Consider the following 17,810-nt stretch of genomic DNA (forward strand, 5'->3'; position numbering starts at 1 on the left):
CTGGGTGTCGGCCTCGCAATCGACGGCTAAATAGGGAAGCAAATGCATCGCGTCCAGTATGCACACATTCGCTCTTGGAGATCATGCATGTCATCTTACGTTGACTAACACTAAACTGAGTATTTGATGTTCTAAGCTATAGCACACGCTCCAGACAGACACGGTAGACTGTTGCTATTGGCTGGTGTGCCGTGTGGTACCCTGTCTCTTAATTCCGGCCACTCCGCTGCCTTCATCTTTGCTCTCCTCTCTATTAAACATCAGTTACAACCCACCCGCCACACCGTAGCCCGTGGATTTAGTTGAATCTTTTGCAACTTATTCCTTCATTCTGCCCTACTCTCCTCTCTATTCAGTTGGTGCTGCTCGAGTTTTGGAATTCATTGGACGATTGGTTTTTTATTATTGTATTTTTGTCCATTATATGTTTTAACTCCAACTTTTTATTTACCTAGATTGTCAAGGTCTACATGTAAGTTCTGTTGTGACTTGGCAAGACAGCCAAGTCACTATGAGAAAGCCGAAAGGCACGCGTTTAAGCTCACGCAGGCTGGCGTGAGGTCTGGAACAGTTAAAGGAGCTGAGTCTAGTAAAAAAAGTACGTAGCTTCTGGAATACTTAACTTTAATCCATAATTGGTGAACATCGGTCTGACGGTACATGCATCACAAGATAAATAGCAATTGATAATGGCGCCTTGCTAGGTCGTAGCAAATGACGTAGCTGAAGGCTATGCTAACTATCGTCTCGGCAAATGAGAGCGTAATTTGTCAGTGAACCATCGCTAGCAAAGTCGGCTGTACAACTGGGGCGAGTGCTAGGAAGTCTCTCTAGACCTGCCGTGTGGCGGCGCTCGGTCTGCAATCACTGATAGTGGCGACACGCAGGTCCGACGTATACTAACGGACCGCGGCCGATTTAAAGGCTACCACCTAGCAAGTGTGGTGTCTGGCGGTGACACCACAAGTTCATTCGTATGACAGCAGAAAGTAGTTTTTGTGGTTCGATACTCAAATACACAAGCGTGTAACAACATGAACTGAGAAGTGGCCTGTGGTCAATCATAACAATGTGAATGACACAAGGTGATATGGTTTTCGACACAGAAATTATTACGAAAAAATGACGGCATAATTCTATGAGGTTATCCTCATACTTAACAAGGAATCAAAAGAACAAAATACATGCGAGCAGTCATTATTATCACTATCCAACAATCACAGGTACTGAAAAGCACGCGTTTCTTCATAAAATCACTAAAATTCTCTAAGGACTCCTTCTTTCAGTGCCTCGGACAAAACTACTTTGATAATTTGTTTTTGTCAATAATCTCTCGTTTTACCAAAGAGACTCGCCTTTTTTCGATTTTACCATGACTACAGTAGTCGGGCCATCGTTATTTCACACAAGGTCGTTTACAGACATCTTGAGAAACACGATTCGCTCTGTCTGTTCACAAACATCAGGAGGTTTGCAGACAACAGCGCTCGCGTCGGTGCCGTCTCCAATAACTTCCTGCAGGGCTTCGATACATTTCCGCACTGCCGTTCTGTGAACGAAATACCAGTCTACGAAGTAGCAGCTTCATGGCTGCTTTCTGAACTTTCTTGCAGGCAGAATTTAACGGGTTTTTCTTAACCGGACGAGCTTGACAAAGGTAAAGGCAATTTCAGCAGCAGCCGAATGGAATGCCGCAGGGCTGTTAATATTTACAGATACGTGGTGTTAAGGGTACAGGTGTTGATATTTTTATTGGTGACTGCGGGCAGTCTACAGAGCAACATTACATTAGTATTTATTTCATTTGCATACTGATTATTGTAGCTATTGAGAGTAGCATGCTTTTACGTTGGTTAGTGTCTCCAAGTGCATGTGGTAAGAGCAAGTTATTAATGCTTATTTCCTCCTTAGCGGCAGGTCAGGTGTTGAAGTGTGGACGCAGAAGGGTAACCGTAGTCTATACTGACAGACGTAGTCAGTGGTACAATTACGGCCGTGCAGAAAACATCAGGCAGTAAATTATATGACACGTATGCGAGAAGACTGTTAGACTCAGAAAAAAAAATAACCAACGCACTGAAGTAGGTACATGTTAAGGTACCAATAACCACAATATCTACCCTTACACCACTAACACCCTGCATGTAAATGATGTTATAGATAAACTCAGAACCTCTATGAGGCTGTTAGCAAGTGATGGCATTTCAACTACAAACACATGTCTCGCAAAACAACCAGGACGAGAAATTCTGTCAAATTACAGCTTGTACAGACCTTTATCGATAGTGGTTCTTCACATGCACCATTTGTGAGCAACAGTGATAGCCGAAGTCCGGTCCGCAATCTCCGTAAAGTTACTTGGGGGGTGTAGCCCACTGCATCCATTTGTTTCTCACAATACCTGAATATGGCGATTTTTGTATCCCACTGACCACAAATACAAATTGTTCTTTATACATATTATTAGCAAGTCTCGCTATGCAGTGCACAGAGTAAAGTTGGGACTGGCGCGGAACACCTTAATAGACGGTACAAGCAAGGACACGGCGATACGAGAGTTCACCCTAAATGTTGCAAGCCGATAAATTTCATAACTAATCCCAAGTCTGTATGTAAACGATGCAATGGATGATTTCAAAACTTCTATGAAGCTGTTCGCAAGCGATGGCATTTCGACAACAAACACATGTCTAGCACATATAGTCACAGTTGTGTCCAGATCGAAATCCAACTCCACAGCAGGCTGATCTGCACTATGCTACACTCAAGCACCAAAGAAACAGGTGTATCCACGCGTATATAAAAATAAAATCACAGTAACGCGTAGCGATCGACAAAGCCTATATCAGACAGCAAGTGTCTGGCACAGTTGTTAGATAGGTTACTGCTGCTACAATGGCAGGTCATCAACATTTAAGTGAGTTTGAACGTGGTGCTATAGTCGGCGCACGAGCGATGAGACACAGCATCTCCGAGGTAGCGAAGATGTGGAGATTTTCCCATACAAAGATTTCACCACGAGTGTACCGTGAATATAAGGAATCCGGTAAAACATCAAATCTCCAATATTACTGTGGATGGGAAACAATCCTGCAAGAACGGGACCAACGACGACTGAAGAGAATCGCTCAACGTGACAGAAACGCAACCCTTCCGCAAATCGCTGCAGATATCAGTGCTGGCCATCAACAAGTATCAGCGTGCGAACGATTCAACGATTCATCATCGATATGGACTTTCGGAGCCTAAGGCCCACTCGTGTACCGTTGATTTCTGCACAACACAAGGTCTTACGCCTCACCTGGGCTAGTCAACACCGACATTGGACTGTTGATAACTGGAAACATCTTGCATAGTCGGACGAGTCTCGTTTCAAATTGTATGGAGTGGATAGACGTGTGCGGATATGGAGACAACTTCATGAAACCGGGGACCATGCATGTAGGCAAGGGACTGTTCAAACTAGCGGTGCTCTGTAATAGCGGGTGTGTGGAGTTGGAGTGATATGGGACCCCTGATACGTCTAGATACGACTTTGAGAGGTGACACGTACACAAGCATCCTCTCTGATCACCTGCATCCATTCATGTCCTTTGTACATTCCGACGGACTTGGATAATTCCAGCAGGCCAATGCGACACCCCACATGTCCAGAATTCCTACGGAGTGGCTCCAGGAACACTCTAAACATTTCCACTGGCCACCAAACTACTCAGGCATCAACATTATTGAGCATATCTGGGATGCCTTGCAACTTGTTGTCCAGAAGAGAGCTCCACGCCCTCGTACTCTTACGGATTTATGGACAACCCTGCAGGAATCAGTGTGTCAGTTACCTCCAGCACTACATTAATCGTGTCCATGCCACATCGTGTTCCGACACTTCTGCGTGCTCGCGGGGGGCCCAACACGATATTAGACAGGTGTACCAGTTCGTTTGGCTCTTCAGTGTATGATGATGTGCAATGTAGTGCTTGCGGTACAGTATGCGAAACAGTTTCCAGGCAGCAGTATTTACTAACTAAAAACAGGTGAGAAACCAAAAGGTTTGCCCACCCACGCTGCGCCTCCTGGTGGCCTCTGCAGCCACATCGCTCAGTGACTGCGTTCTCTTCACCACGGAGGCGACTGTAGCGTCCATCATGAAAATAGGCACCTCAAGGTCATCTCACCATCATCAGCATTGCCAGTTAGTGATAATTCTAAATGGTACTAAAAATTCCGAAGAAATATCACACATCGCAAATAATGTCCTCGGCTCGTGGTCTTGCGGTGGCGTTCTCGCTTCCCGCGCACGGGGTACTGGGTTCGATTCCCGGCGTGATCAGGGATTTTCTCTGCCTGGAGATGACTGGGTGTTGTGTGTCTTTCATCATCATTTCATTCACTCGTAAGTAGCCGTAGTGGCGTTAAAGAACTTGTGGAGCGGCGGCCGAACCGCCCCGCGAGGGGTCTCCCGGCCACAATTGCCATACGCTCATTATTATTATTATCGCAAATAATTAATGACGAGTAATAAAATTTCTGGAATAAATTTGTCTAGGGAACACATTTAAGGCCAGAGTGGCCGTGTGGTTCTAGGCGCTACAGTCTGGAGCCGAGCGACCGCTACGGTCGCAGGTTCGAATCCTGCCTCGGGCATGGATGTGTGTGATTTCCTTAGGTTAGTTAGGTTTAATCAGTTCTAAGTTCTAGGGGACTGATGACCTCAGATGTTAAGTCGCATAGTGCTCACAAGGGAACCTCCCCATCGCAACCCCCTCAGATTTAGTTATAAGTTGGCACAGTGGACAGGCCTTGAAAAACTGAACACAGATCAATCGAGAAAACAGTAAGAAGTTGTGTGGAACTATGAAGGAATAAGCAAAATATACAAACTGAGTAGTACATATGCAAGATAGGCAACATCAACGAGGCGGCGAGCTCAGTAGCGCCGTGGTCCCGTGGTTAACGAGAGCAGCTGCGGAACGAGAGGTCCTTGGTTCAAGTCTTCCCTCGAATGAAAAGTTTAATTTTTTATTTTCAGTTTATGTGACAAACTCTTATGTTTTCATCACTTTTTTGGGAGTGATTATCACATCCACAAGAAAACCTAAATCGGGCAAGGTAGAAGAATCTTTTCACCCATTCGCCAAGTGTACAAGTTGGGTGGGTCGACAACATATTCGTGTCACGTGACGCACATGCCGTCACCAGTGTCGTATAGAATATATCAGACGTGGTTTCCTGTGGAGGAATCGGTTGACCTATGACCTTGCGATCAAATGTTTTCGGTTCCCATTGGAGAGGCACGTCCTTTCGTCTACTTATCGCACGGTTTTGCGGTGCGGTCGCAAAACACAGACACTAAACTTGATACAGTGAACAGAGACGTCAATGAACGAACGGACGGATCATAACTTTACAAAAATAAAGAACGTAAATTTTTCACCCGAGGGAAGATCTGAACCAAGGAACTCTGGTACCGCAACTGCTTACGCTAACCACGGGACCACGGCGCTCCTGTTAATACCCTCTCCTTGATGTTGCCCATCTTCCTTATGGACTACTCAGTTTGTATATTTTGCTTATTTTTTCATAGATCCACACAACTTCTTCCTGTTTTCTCGATTGATCTGTGTTCAGTTTTTCGGCCTATCCACTGTGCTAACTTATAACTAAATCTGAGGGGGGTGCGATGGGGAGGTTACCTTGTCAGAGCCATTTGAACCATTTGAACCATTTTTGAACACATTTAAGTCATTCTCATTGCAAGATCGTAGCTTAAATTAAGCACAAGGCACGCCATTGCAAATACGAAATGCTGGTACATTAATAACTGGTGTAACCGCCAGAATGTTGAATGCAAACGTGTATGTATAGCGTTGTACAAGTGCCGGATGCCAGTACGGGGTGAAGCTCCATGTGGGTTACACTTTGTCGGTCAATACAAGGGCGGTTCATGCTGTTTATGGATGATGCTGGAGTTGTCGCCCGATCATGCCCCGTATGTGCTTGATTGGAGACAGACCTGACGATCGAGCAGGCTAAGGCAACACATCGACACTCTGTAGCGCACAATGGGTTACAAGAGCGGTATGTCGACGAGCGTTGTCCTGTTGAAAAACACCCTCTGGAATACTGTTCATCCTTGGCAGCACAATAGGTCCAATCACCAGTTTGATGCGTAATTTGAGTCCAGGTGCTTGGGGGGTTGGGGGGGGGGGGGTGGTTCAACTCGAGAATGCTCCAGCTGCCATACGAAATCACGCCCCTAACCATAGCTCGATGTGATGTTCCAGTATGCCTAGCACAAAGACAGAGTGGTTGCAGGCCCTCGACTGTCCTTCTAATCAACATACGGCCATCACTGGCAGCGAGGCAGAACCAGCTGCCAAGTGAAAACACATTAGACTTCCACCCTGCCCTCCAATGCGCTCTCGCTTGACACCACTGAAATTGGAAATTGGGATGTTTCGGGGTCAGGGGAATTCACGTTACAGGGCATCTGGCTCGGAGCGGTCTTTGAAGTATAACTAGTTTGTAACAGTTCGTTGCATCACTGTGGTGGCAACTATTGCTCCGATTGCTGCTGCAGATGCAGTACAATGCGCCAGGTCTACATGCCGAACACAATGGCACACCTCTCGGTATTGCCACATGGCCGACCGGAGCCCGGACTTAACTACGTTCAGTCTCAAACGTAAGTAACGCTCACGATCGTTACAGACTCTATTTAAAGCAAATTTGATTAGCATACTCATAGTGGCACTATTAGCGTCACCGTTATGCCACTGGCGCGATACCTGAATAGATATCATCTTTCAGATCGTCCTCTAGCATTACTTTTCCTCAACAGTAGTTGTCGATACCAGCATTATTTTTCAAATTTTAGACAGGTCAATATTGTCTCAGCTGCTCTTCTGAAAACTTTCACATGATTTGGTACACAGTATGTTATGTTTCAAGCTAAAATTTACGAAAAGGAATTACTTTATAAAATATTTTAGTTTCGATGTTATAGTCGATAAGTACTTGTTCTGAATGTACAGTTAAAATTATTCCTATTAGGAACATTTGACACTACGAAAACTTTGCACACTTGAAGTTTGTATTATTAATTACGCAATCCTGTACTGTTAACTATGTTTATTTCTGAATTTATTTATGAAATCATAAACGAAGTTAATAATGTAACGAAAGCAAATGGGAATTCATTTGCTAGGAAAATTTGTAAACTGTTTGCAATATTGTTTTCTTCGCAGAGTGAGAGAGTCCTAAGTTTGCCTCTGATGGGATAGGACGTATTTTTGTGCGGACAATGTAATTTCGGCTTTCTTAACGTGAAAAAGCAAAATACTGTGTGATATACTAAATCGTGAGAAAATATGTTTACGTAAAAAAAAAAAAAAAATGCTGCATCAACAATCTTCAGACTTAGTTAGTTCAAACTAACCGTGAGGACCTGATGTGACATTTTCAGCTTCAGGAAACAAATCCATAGACAAGAAGAACTGGAGCCATCTCAGTATTGCAAGCTAAGTAAACTTGGAAGTTTATTGTAATCTTCGCTCCTTTCAAGTCTTTATAAGAGACTATGCTTACTAATTATTTGGACTAGACATTGTTTAATGTGGACAACAGATGGAAGTAGAAAGGAGAGGGGAGATTACAAGATGTAGAAACTAGCCTTACACGTTTCATTAATGTCGCACAACTCTTCCTGGCTGGTGTGAGATTTTTTCCCTCATAAGAAAATTCTTGCCAGTTGCAGTGAATAATATGAAAACTATTGTTACAAGAAAAATTGAAGAAAAATTACTTTTTGGTTCAACCTGTTCAAAAAACAGAGCCACTGGCATATTTGGACCGAAGAAAATATATGGATATTATGAAAGTTTATAGAAGCATGTGATACATACACTGAAGAGCCGAAGAAACTGGTACACGTGACTAATATCGTGTAAGCCCCCGTGAGCACGCAGAAGTGCCGCAACAGGACGCGGCATGGACTCGACTAACGTCTGAAGTAGTGCAGGAAGATACTGACACCACAAATCCTGCAGGGCTGTCCACAAATCCGTAAGAGTACGACAGGGTGAAGGTCTCATCTGAACAGCACATTGCAAGGCATCATAGATATGATCAATAATGTTGATGTTCGGGCGGTTTGGTGGCCAGCAGAAGTATTTAACCTCAGAGGAGTGTTCCTGGAACCACTCTGTAGCAATTTTGAACGTGTGGGTGTCGCAATGTCCTGCTGGAATTGCCCAAGTCCATCGGAATGCGCAATGGACATGAATGGATGCAGGTGATCAGACGTGGTGCTTATGTACGTGTCATAAGTCAGAATCGTATCTAGACGTATCGGAGGTCCCATATCACTCCAACTGCACACGCCTTACACCATTACAGAGCCTCCAAAAGCTTGAATAGTCGCCTGCTGACATGCAGGGTCAATGGATTCATGAGGTTGCCTCCACACCCGTACACGTCAATCCGCTCGATGCAATTTGAAATGAGACTCGTCCAATCAGGCAACATGTTTCCAGTGATCTACAGTTCAGTGCCGGTGTTCACTGGCCCAGACGTGGAGAAAAGCTTTGTGTTGTGCAACCGTCGATGATGTTTCGTTGAATGGTTCTCACACTGACACTTGTTGATGGTCCAGCATTGAAATCTGCAGCAATTTGCAGAAGGGCTGCGCTTGTGTCAAGTTGAGTGATTCTCTTCAGTCGTCATTGGTCCCGTTCTTACAGGATCTTTTACTGGACGCAGCGATGTCGGAGATTTGTTGTTTTACTAGATTCCTGATATTCACGGTACACTCGTGAAATGGTCGTACGGGAAAACTCTCGCTTCATCGTTACCTCGGGGAGGCTCTGTCCCATGACTCGTGCGCCGACTATAACATCACGTTCAAACTCACTTAAATACTGATAACTTGCCATTGTAGCAACAGTAACCGATCTAACAATTGCGCGAGACACTTGTTGCTTTTTACGTAGACCTAGTCGTTGCCGACCGCAGCGCCATATTCTGCTTATTTTCTTGTCTCTGAATTTGAATACGCATGCCTACACCCGTTTCTTTGGTGCTTTAGTGTGTGTTATCATGAAATTATAGGAGAATTCCGAGACAAAAAATAAAACATCGTAAGAGATGTGAAACTGTTTCCGCTGAGTAACGAAAAGTGTCGTCGCTGGTGTGTTTATGTTTTGCGGGACCTTCTAGAATCTTCCAAAGAGAAAACTGTTAAGAATTCTATTTTGGTAAGATGTGAGATATCATTATCGTATCGTGTCACCTACGAACGCAATAGCATTTACGAGAGACTTCGTACACGGCAGCCGTCGGGTGCTTGTGTGGCAGCGCCAGAAGTTTAGTTCCGACAGCTCGGCCTAATACGAGCGAGAATATTATCTACTTCTCGAATTTTTTTTTTAATTTTCCGCTCTTACTGACTCTTCATCACTGCACCGTCAACCAAATCTCCGATATACTTTCAGGACAACATCTTCCTTGAAGTAGGGCAAAATATATTTGTGGGGATGCTATTAGGGAACCCAAGTTTTATCGAAGTATACTACAAAACTGTTGTCCTCAGCGTGCAATAAGTGCATTGTACACTAAACTTCGTTCATGTAGCTGCAACGTCTCTACATTCTATTAAAAATTTTCGTCCCTGGTTACACTTTCTCAGTCGAAAACCAACCGAGCAGAGAAGAGAAAGAAGGCGCTGAGGCAGAACAGTTCATCTTTTCGCCTACATCACTTTGTATTTTTCTTGCCATCGGATGCTCTCTCCTGTCTTAGTATTTAAGTAAAGTTCTAAATAATAACTTTTTGTCAAAATTTTCAAACTTTGTATAGTCTTGTATTCATTTATATCCATTTCTTGGAGATCGTGCTCAAATCTAGGAATCCTGTTAATGGCACTGCACTGTTAACATGGAATACAGTCGATTCGGAAATACCACCAGGTTTTGTTGTTATTTTATGAACTTGTGCTAAATTTACGTTACTCGTGGTTTCTTCACTGTTGGTCAGATCAGTAAAATAGTAATTAATATACTTGAACATTTTTACTGAACACCTGCCTTCTTTAACCTTTAAATCAAAATGGAGTGGAAGGGCTGACTCAATAAAGTGAACATTTCAATTCCATTCTGTTTATTAGCTACCAAAAACAGTCTCACATAAAAATTGACAAACATCACTCAAGTAAGATCATTTATAAAATACTCATTACATAAAATCATAAGCAAGTTAATAAATCATTAGCCAACGATCTCCCATAAACACTGATAAACGCCAGTAAGGCTGAATTGCACCATAACTTTAACAAATAACTCTAGTTAAGACACATTATTTAAGACCCTTTCAATTTCAATATTTTAACATTATACGTAAAATAACAGTGGACACACAGCCTTAACTTTAACACGAATACTTAGAACATATTTATTAAAACGTGACTTGGGCAATCTTGCAAATTACTAGGGAACCTTGCAGAGCGTACCACGAAATTATTCAAATATCCATTGGCTTGTAAGATGGGCTTTAAGGGCATATAAAGTTACAACTTTGTACAATCATAAATGTGTAACAACAGAAGTAAGGGCCAAGCTTGTAAGGCCTAAGTTTAACCACGAACGATGGAGCCGACTGAGGGAAGTAATAGTTAACTACGAACCAAAACGTGGCTCCGTTTGCAACCCCACATCGAGTAGGCCACCGAAATATGAACCCAGCAAACGCTGCCGGAGAGGGACGCACGAGATCAGGCGAAGTCCTTCGCCCGTAAGCCAAACCTGTAATCTAGTGGGAAGCTCTGCGCTTCGGTTGCCCGCTGCCTCAGCTCATTGAAACACAGACCACACCCGGCAACAGGAGGCCAAAAAATTTTTCTTAACTTTAACGTTCATGATTAACAAGTAAATTAACACTACAAAATCAAGGCTAAACAACAACTAATTTCACTCGGGAGTCCTTTCTTTAGTCCTGAGTGAAACAGAATCTGATAAACAACGCTAAGAGTGGGAAATGAACTGGCTCACGAGAACCGACACGCATTAGAACTGAATGACACACATATTGGCCACCTTAAGTGGGCCTGGAAAGCTCAACACGGTTACCTTTAGAAATAAAAACTCAGATTCCCCGCAGAGGACATACTAACATGGATTAACCGATATCGTAAGCAAATTAAATATTTGCTAATAATAGCTAATGAACTAACATTCTGCAAATACATCAATATTATGCAGAAGCCGAGAACACGCTTAGTAAGAGGCATCAAATGAAATCGAACACACATACCATCACGCGTCCGGAAACGTCTTACTATACCAAGAGCTATCACAAACACAGCTAACTAAGCGCTCTTAGTAATTAGAGTACATAACTGGGTGTCTTAATGCTGGGGCGATTTTGCGAAGACGTCAGAGCATCACTTCGCAAGACCTTAACAGCGTGTCCCTCCAAGCAAGCGCGCACATCCACAGCTCACGAGGTTGCCGGAAAATGCACAGCGCTGGCGAACTCGCACCGCCTCCAGTATAACTACGTGATAACCACCGCCCGGCTTCAGACACTCCGTTTTCGCTTCTGCCCGCCAGTCAATCGCCGATTCGTGCACCGCCGCATTCCGTTCTCAAAGCGTTGTTCCCCCTTACTCGCGGTCGGCACTTACACCACTGGCCATTGAAACTGCTACACCACGAAGATGACGTGCTACAGACGCGAAATTTTGTAGCCTATCGCGATTGCGGATTATCGTATCGCAACACTACTGCTCGCGTTGGTCGAGATCCAATGACTTTTAGCAGAATATGGAATCGGTGGGTTCAGGAGGGTAATACGGAACGCCGAGCTGCATCCCAATGGCCTCGAATCACTAGCAGTCGAGATGACAGGCATTTTATCCGCATGGCTGTAACGAATCGGGCAGCCACGTGTCGAGCCCTGAGTCAACAGATGGGGACGTTTGCAAGACAACAACCATTTGCACGAACAGTTTGACGACGTTTCCAGCAGCATGGAGTATCAGCTCGGTGACCATGGCTGTGGTTACCCTTGACGCTGCATCACAGACAGGAGCGCCTGCAATGGTGTACTCAATGACGAACCTGGGTGCACGAATGACAAAACGTCATTTTTTCCGTTGAATCCAGGTTCTGTTTACAGCATCTTGATGGCCGCATCTGTGTTTGGCAACATCGCGGCGAACGGATATTGGAAGCGTGTATTCGTCATCGCAATACTGGCGTATCATCCGACGTGATGGTATGGGGTGTCATTGGTTACACGTCTCGGTCACCTCTTGTTCGCTTTGACGCCACTTTGAACAGTGGACATCACATATCAGATATGTTACGACCCGTGGCTCTACCCTTCATTCGATCCCTGCGAAACCCTACATTTCAGCAGGGTAATGCACGACCGCATGTTGCAGGTCCTGTACGGGCCTTTCTGGAATGGGGGGCGAGCGACTGGCTCGTCACAATACGCCACTCACTACTCTTGATGAACTGTGGTATCGTGTTGAAACTGCATGGGTAGCTGTACCTATACACGCCATGCGAGCTTGGTTTGACTCAATGCCCAGGCGTATCAAGGCCGTTATTACGGCCAGAGGTGGTTGTTCTGGGTACTGATTCCTCAGGATCTGTGCACCCAAATTGCGTGAAAATGTAATCACATGTCAGTTGTAGTATAATATATTTGTCCAATGAATACCCATTTATCACTGCAGTTCTTCTTGGTGTAGCAGTTTTAATGGTCAGTAGTGTATATCCCAAGCCGGCTCAAGCCGCAACACCAACCTCTGTACATCGTACTCATGTCAGAGATACTACTGGCGCCGGTCCCGCCACGGCTCATACTTGATACGACAATTTTAGATTGTTTACAAATGTCTTTTCGTCCTTTACGCATACATACCAGAGTGGTATGACAAGTATGCCCTTGCGCCTGCGTCTTGCTAACCACCAAACACGTCACCACCAAACACACGTGAAAAGATGATGTCGCACAGAAATACTGATCGCCGCGCGGGATTAGCCGAGCGGTCTCGGACGCTGCAGTCATAGACTGTGCGGCTGGTCCCGGCGGAGGTTCGAGTGCTCCCTCGGGCATGGGTGTGTGTGTTTGTCCTTAGGACAACTTAGGTTAAGTAGTGTGTTAGCTTAGGGACTGATGACCTTAGCAGTTAAGTCCCATAAGATTTCACACACATTTGAACAGAAATACTTATCATTCAGTGAGCGGTGACCAACTGCACGTGTAACAGCCTATACATGGCAATATAGCTCTAAGGCGGCCAAAACACAGCGCTTACAGCTTCTGGACTGTAGGCAGCGGGTGTGACCTTGAGGTGTCTAATTTCTCGACGGCTGCTTTAATCGATTCAACATCCTTTCTACTGCCCGGTTGTGAAATATCGGCTACTTGGCGGAGATACAGTAATTTTCACCCATTGTATCAACAAATAAGCCTTTTTCAGGGCCGTAGTGCAGCTACCGGAACGAGACCTGGAGGGCAGACGTGTCACCTTGATGCGCGTAGGCAAACTGGCACCGGGCGCCTTTCCACCGGAGGAGCAGGCCAAAGTCGACTTCATGAATGGCGACGCCACCCTGTGGGAGGACGACGCCACCGTCATCTGCGGCGAGGTGATCGTCCAGGATATGCAGGGAGCCACCATGGCGCACTTCACCGCCATGTCGCCCTGGCTGATGCGGCGCATCATGACCTGCTACCAGGTAAACAGAGAAAAAAATGGTTCAAACGGCTCTGAGCACTATGGGACTTAACTTCTGAGGTCATCAGTCGCCTAGAACTTAGAACCTAACTAACCTAAGGACATCACACATATCCATGCCCGAGGCAGGATTCGAACCTGAGACCGTAGCGGTCGCGCGGCTCCAGACTGTAGCGCCTAGAACCGCTCGGCCACTCCAGCCGGCGTAAACAAAGAAAAATCAACAGTAGCTGCTACTACGTACACCTACGGTCGAAGCTTATTGTGTGGAAAAACCACGAGGTTCGAAACAAACCGAACTTAATGTATCAGAATATAGTGTAGGGATATCTATACACTGAGGTGACATATGCCATGGGATACCTCCTAAAATCGAGTCGGACCTCATTTGGCCCGGCACAATACAGCATCTCACCGTGGCATGAACTTCAAGAAGTTGTTGGAAGTCCCGTGTAGAATTACTGAGCCCTACTGTGGGAATTTAAAGAGATGGGACCTGGATAAACTGAAAGAACCAGAGGTTGTACAGAGTTTCAGAGAGAGCATAAGGGAACAATTGACAGGAATGGGGGAAAGAAATACAGTAGAAGAAGAATGGGTGGCTTTGAGGAATGTTATAGTGAAGGCAGCAGAGGATCAAGTAGGTAAAAAGACGAGGGCTAGTAGGAATCCTTGGGTAACAGAAGAGATACTGAATTTAATTGATGAAAGGAGAAAATACAAGAATGCAGTAAGTGAAGCAGGCAAAAAAGGAATACAAACGTCTAAAAATGAGATCGACAGGAAGTGCAAAATGGCTAAGCAGGGATGGCTAGAGGACAAATGTAAGGATGTAGAGGCTTATCTCACGAGGGGTAAGATATATACTGCCTACAGGAAAATTAAACAGACCTTTGGAGAAAAGAGAACCACTTGCATCAATATCAAGAGCTCAGATGGAAACCCAGGACTGGAGACCACAACAACAAGAACAACAACAACAACAACTGTCTCTAAAGCCTTCCACAATTGAGATAGTGTTGCTGGCGCACGATTTTTTGCATGAAGAGACTGCCCGATTGTATCCTATAAAATGGGTTCGATGGGATTCATGTCACGCGATTTGGATGGACAAATCGTTCGCTCGAGTTGTTCAGAATGTTCTTCAACCCAATGATGAAAAACTGTGGCCCAGTGACATGGGGCATTGATTGACATCCATAAGAATTCCATTGCTGTTGGGAAACATCAGGTCCATGAATGCCTTCAAATGATCTTCAAATAGTCGAACGTAATCATTTTCCATCTATCGTCCATTCAGTTGGACGAGAAGATACAGTCCATTCCACGGAAAAACAGCGTACACCAATACGAAGCCACTACCTGCGTGCAGTGACTCGTTGGATCCATGGCTTCGTGCGGTCTGTGCCACTCTCGAACCCAGCCATCAGCTCCCAACAACTGAAATTCAGACTCATCTGACCAGGCCACGCCTATCACATCCGTCTTCCATCCCCCACGCGGATCCTGTACGACCTCATTCCTTTCCCGCACCTCCTCCTTTTTCTCGAACGGATACGGATCCTCTACACCTCCCATAAACTCGATCCTCCTCACCCGCTTGTCACTCCCATCCTCTCCCACCCCGTCTGCAGCTCGTGGTCGTGCGGTAGTGTTCTCGCTTCCCGCGCCCGGGTTCTCGGGTTCCATTCCCGACGGGGTCAGGGATTTTCTCTGCCTCGTGATGACTGGGTGTTGTGTGCTGTCCTTAGGTTAGTTAGGTTTAAGTAGTTCTAAGCTGTAGCGGACTGATGACCATAGATGTTAAGTCCCATAGTGCTCAGAGCCATTTGAACCATTTTCTCCCGCCCCCGTCCGCTGCCGCACCTGTATTTCCACGTCCCACCTGCTCTCCATCTCTCCACTCTCCTTACCCTCTCCCAAGGTGGCTTCCGCCATCTCCCCCTCCCTGATGATGCCCTCCTCCCCTCCACATACCCCTCCTACCAACTTTGATACTCCCTCCCTCTTCCTGTGTTTGTTCCTACAGGCACCCTCTCTCCCTTCTCTCCCCCTTCCCTCCCTCCTCCCTCTCTCCCCCCTCCTCCCTCGGGCTTCCCCTACCCCCATACCTTCATTCCCCCCCACACACATCCTCTGCCGTTGACATCTTTGCTCTCCCCTCTCCCTCCCCCACCACCTTCATCCCCTCTTGGCAGTTCCGCGGACCCGCACATGTAAAGTGGACATTCGTGCGCTGGAGATCATCGCCATCGTTTTAATGTGTGTGCCGTCGTGTTTGTGCCTCAGTGTTTTTCGCCGCCCACGCTCCATCGTTCACGTGTCGTCTCCGTCATCAGTGTCCGTGTGTAGTGCCAACCGTTTCTTTAGGTGTCTTCGTGTGTGAACGGCTACGTGTTATTTGTTTCTGTGTCTAATGGTTTTTGCCCCTCACTTTGTTCTATGTGTCTCCATTGTATTTTGCTCTGTAAAACTTGTGGCTGAAGAGCAGCGTAGTATGCTGCTGCCAGCAGCCCACCTTATTGTAAGGTGTCAAATAAAAATAAAGAAAAAAAAAGACCAGGCCTCGGCATTTCTATCGTCTACGGCCCAGCTGGTATTATCATGAGCACGGGAGACGCGCTGCAGGCGATGTCGTGATGTTACCAAAGGTACTCACGTCACTTCTCTGCTGCTATCGCCCATTAACGCCAAGTTTCCCAGTACTGTCCTAACTGATACGTTCGTCGTACATCCCACATTGATTTGTGCTGTTATTTCACGCAATATTGCCTCTCTGTTAACACTAACAACTCTACGCACACGCTGCTGGTCGCGGTCGTTAAGTGAAAGGCGTCGGCGACTGCGTTGTCCGTGGTGAGAGGTAATGCCCGAAATTTGGCAACCTCGACAGGTTCCTGACACTGTTGATTTCGTTTCCGAAACAGAATTTCCCATGCTTGTATCTTTCACTTCCATTCCGCGTTCAAAGTCTGTTGCATCCCATCGTGCTGCCATAATCACTTTGGAAACCCTTTCACTTGAATCACCAGAGAAAAAAATGACAGCTCCACCAATGCCCTGCCTCTTGTTTACCTTGTGTACGCGATACTATCGCCATCTGTGTATGTACATATCACTATTCGGTGACTGTTATCATCTCAGTATGAATATCTTCAGGAGTTCAGAAGACGACTGTGCAAAAGCTGCAACACATACAGATGAATTGCACCTATTGTGATGTCGTCTGAAAAATGAGGTCCCAGAGTAGTTGTTACCTCAAAACGACGCCACAAATGAAAGATAGTCGCTGCCAGAGGCCACAACGAGATGCAGCATAGACATGCCCTCAACAGTTTCCATACGCCCTCACTGACGAAGGCCAAGGCAACATGTCGATACTTTGTAGAGTATATTGGGGTACAAGTGCGGTACGTGGGCGAGTGTTATCCTGTTGGGAAACACCCCCTGGAATTCTGTTCATCAATAGCAGCACAGCACGTCGAATCACAAGACTGACGAGCATATTTACAGTCAGTGCGCTTAGGATAACAACGATAGTGCTCCTGCTATCATACGAAACCGCTTCCGAGACCATAACTGTAGATACAGGACCAAGCTGTCTAGCATGTAGACAAGTTGGTTGCAGGTCCTCAACTGGCCACATTCAAACCAACACACGGCCATGAGTGTCACCGAAGCAGATTCAGCTTTCATTAGTGATCACGACAGACCTCCACCCAGCCCTCCAATCTCTATTGACTCCACTGAAGTCGCAAATGATGGTGGTTTGGCGTCAGTGGAATGCATGCGACAGGACGCCTGGCTCGGAGCTGTCCTTGAAGTAACCGATTTGTAACAGTTTGTTGTGTCACTGTGGTGCCAACAGCTGCTCAGATTGCTGCTGGAGATGCAGTGCGACGCATCAGAGTCATACGTCGTACACGAAGGTCTTCCCTCTCGGTAGTGCCACGTGGCCGTCTGTGACCCCGGGCTTCTGGCGACCGTACAATCTAGTGACAACCGCCGTCAGCAGTCATGCACAGTAGCTACAACCTGCCAAGTCTTTCTACAAGGAACATTCAGC

The 17,810-nt window shown here is 45.8% G+C and overlaps 1 protein-coding gene across 1 annotated transcript in view; it reads left to right on the top strand.

Annotated features, from left to right (window-relative positions):
- The window catches only part of LOC124712267 (alpha-tocopherol transfer protein-like), a 76,238-nt gene that overhangs the window by 43,239 nt on the left and 15,189 nt on the right, over nucleotides 1-17,810 (top strand). Inside the window, exon 4 of the mRNA XM_047242561.1 lies at nucleotides 13,487-13,745. Within this exon, the coding sequence (XP_047098517.1) occupies nucleotides 13,487-13,745 (259 nt within the window). The remainder of the gene's footprint in view (nucleotides 1-13,486; nucleotides 13,746-17,810) is intronic.

This window comes from Schistocerca piceifrons, chromosome 8 (genome assembly GCF_021461385.2).
Source record: "Schistocerca piceifrons isolate TAMUIC-IGC-003096 chromosome 8, iqSchPice1.1, whole genome shotgun sequence".
Classification (NCBI taxonomy): Eukaryota; Metazoa; Arthropoda; class Insecta; order Orthoptera; family Acrididae; genus Schistocerca; species Schistocerca piceifrons.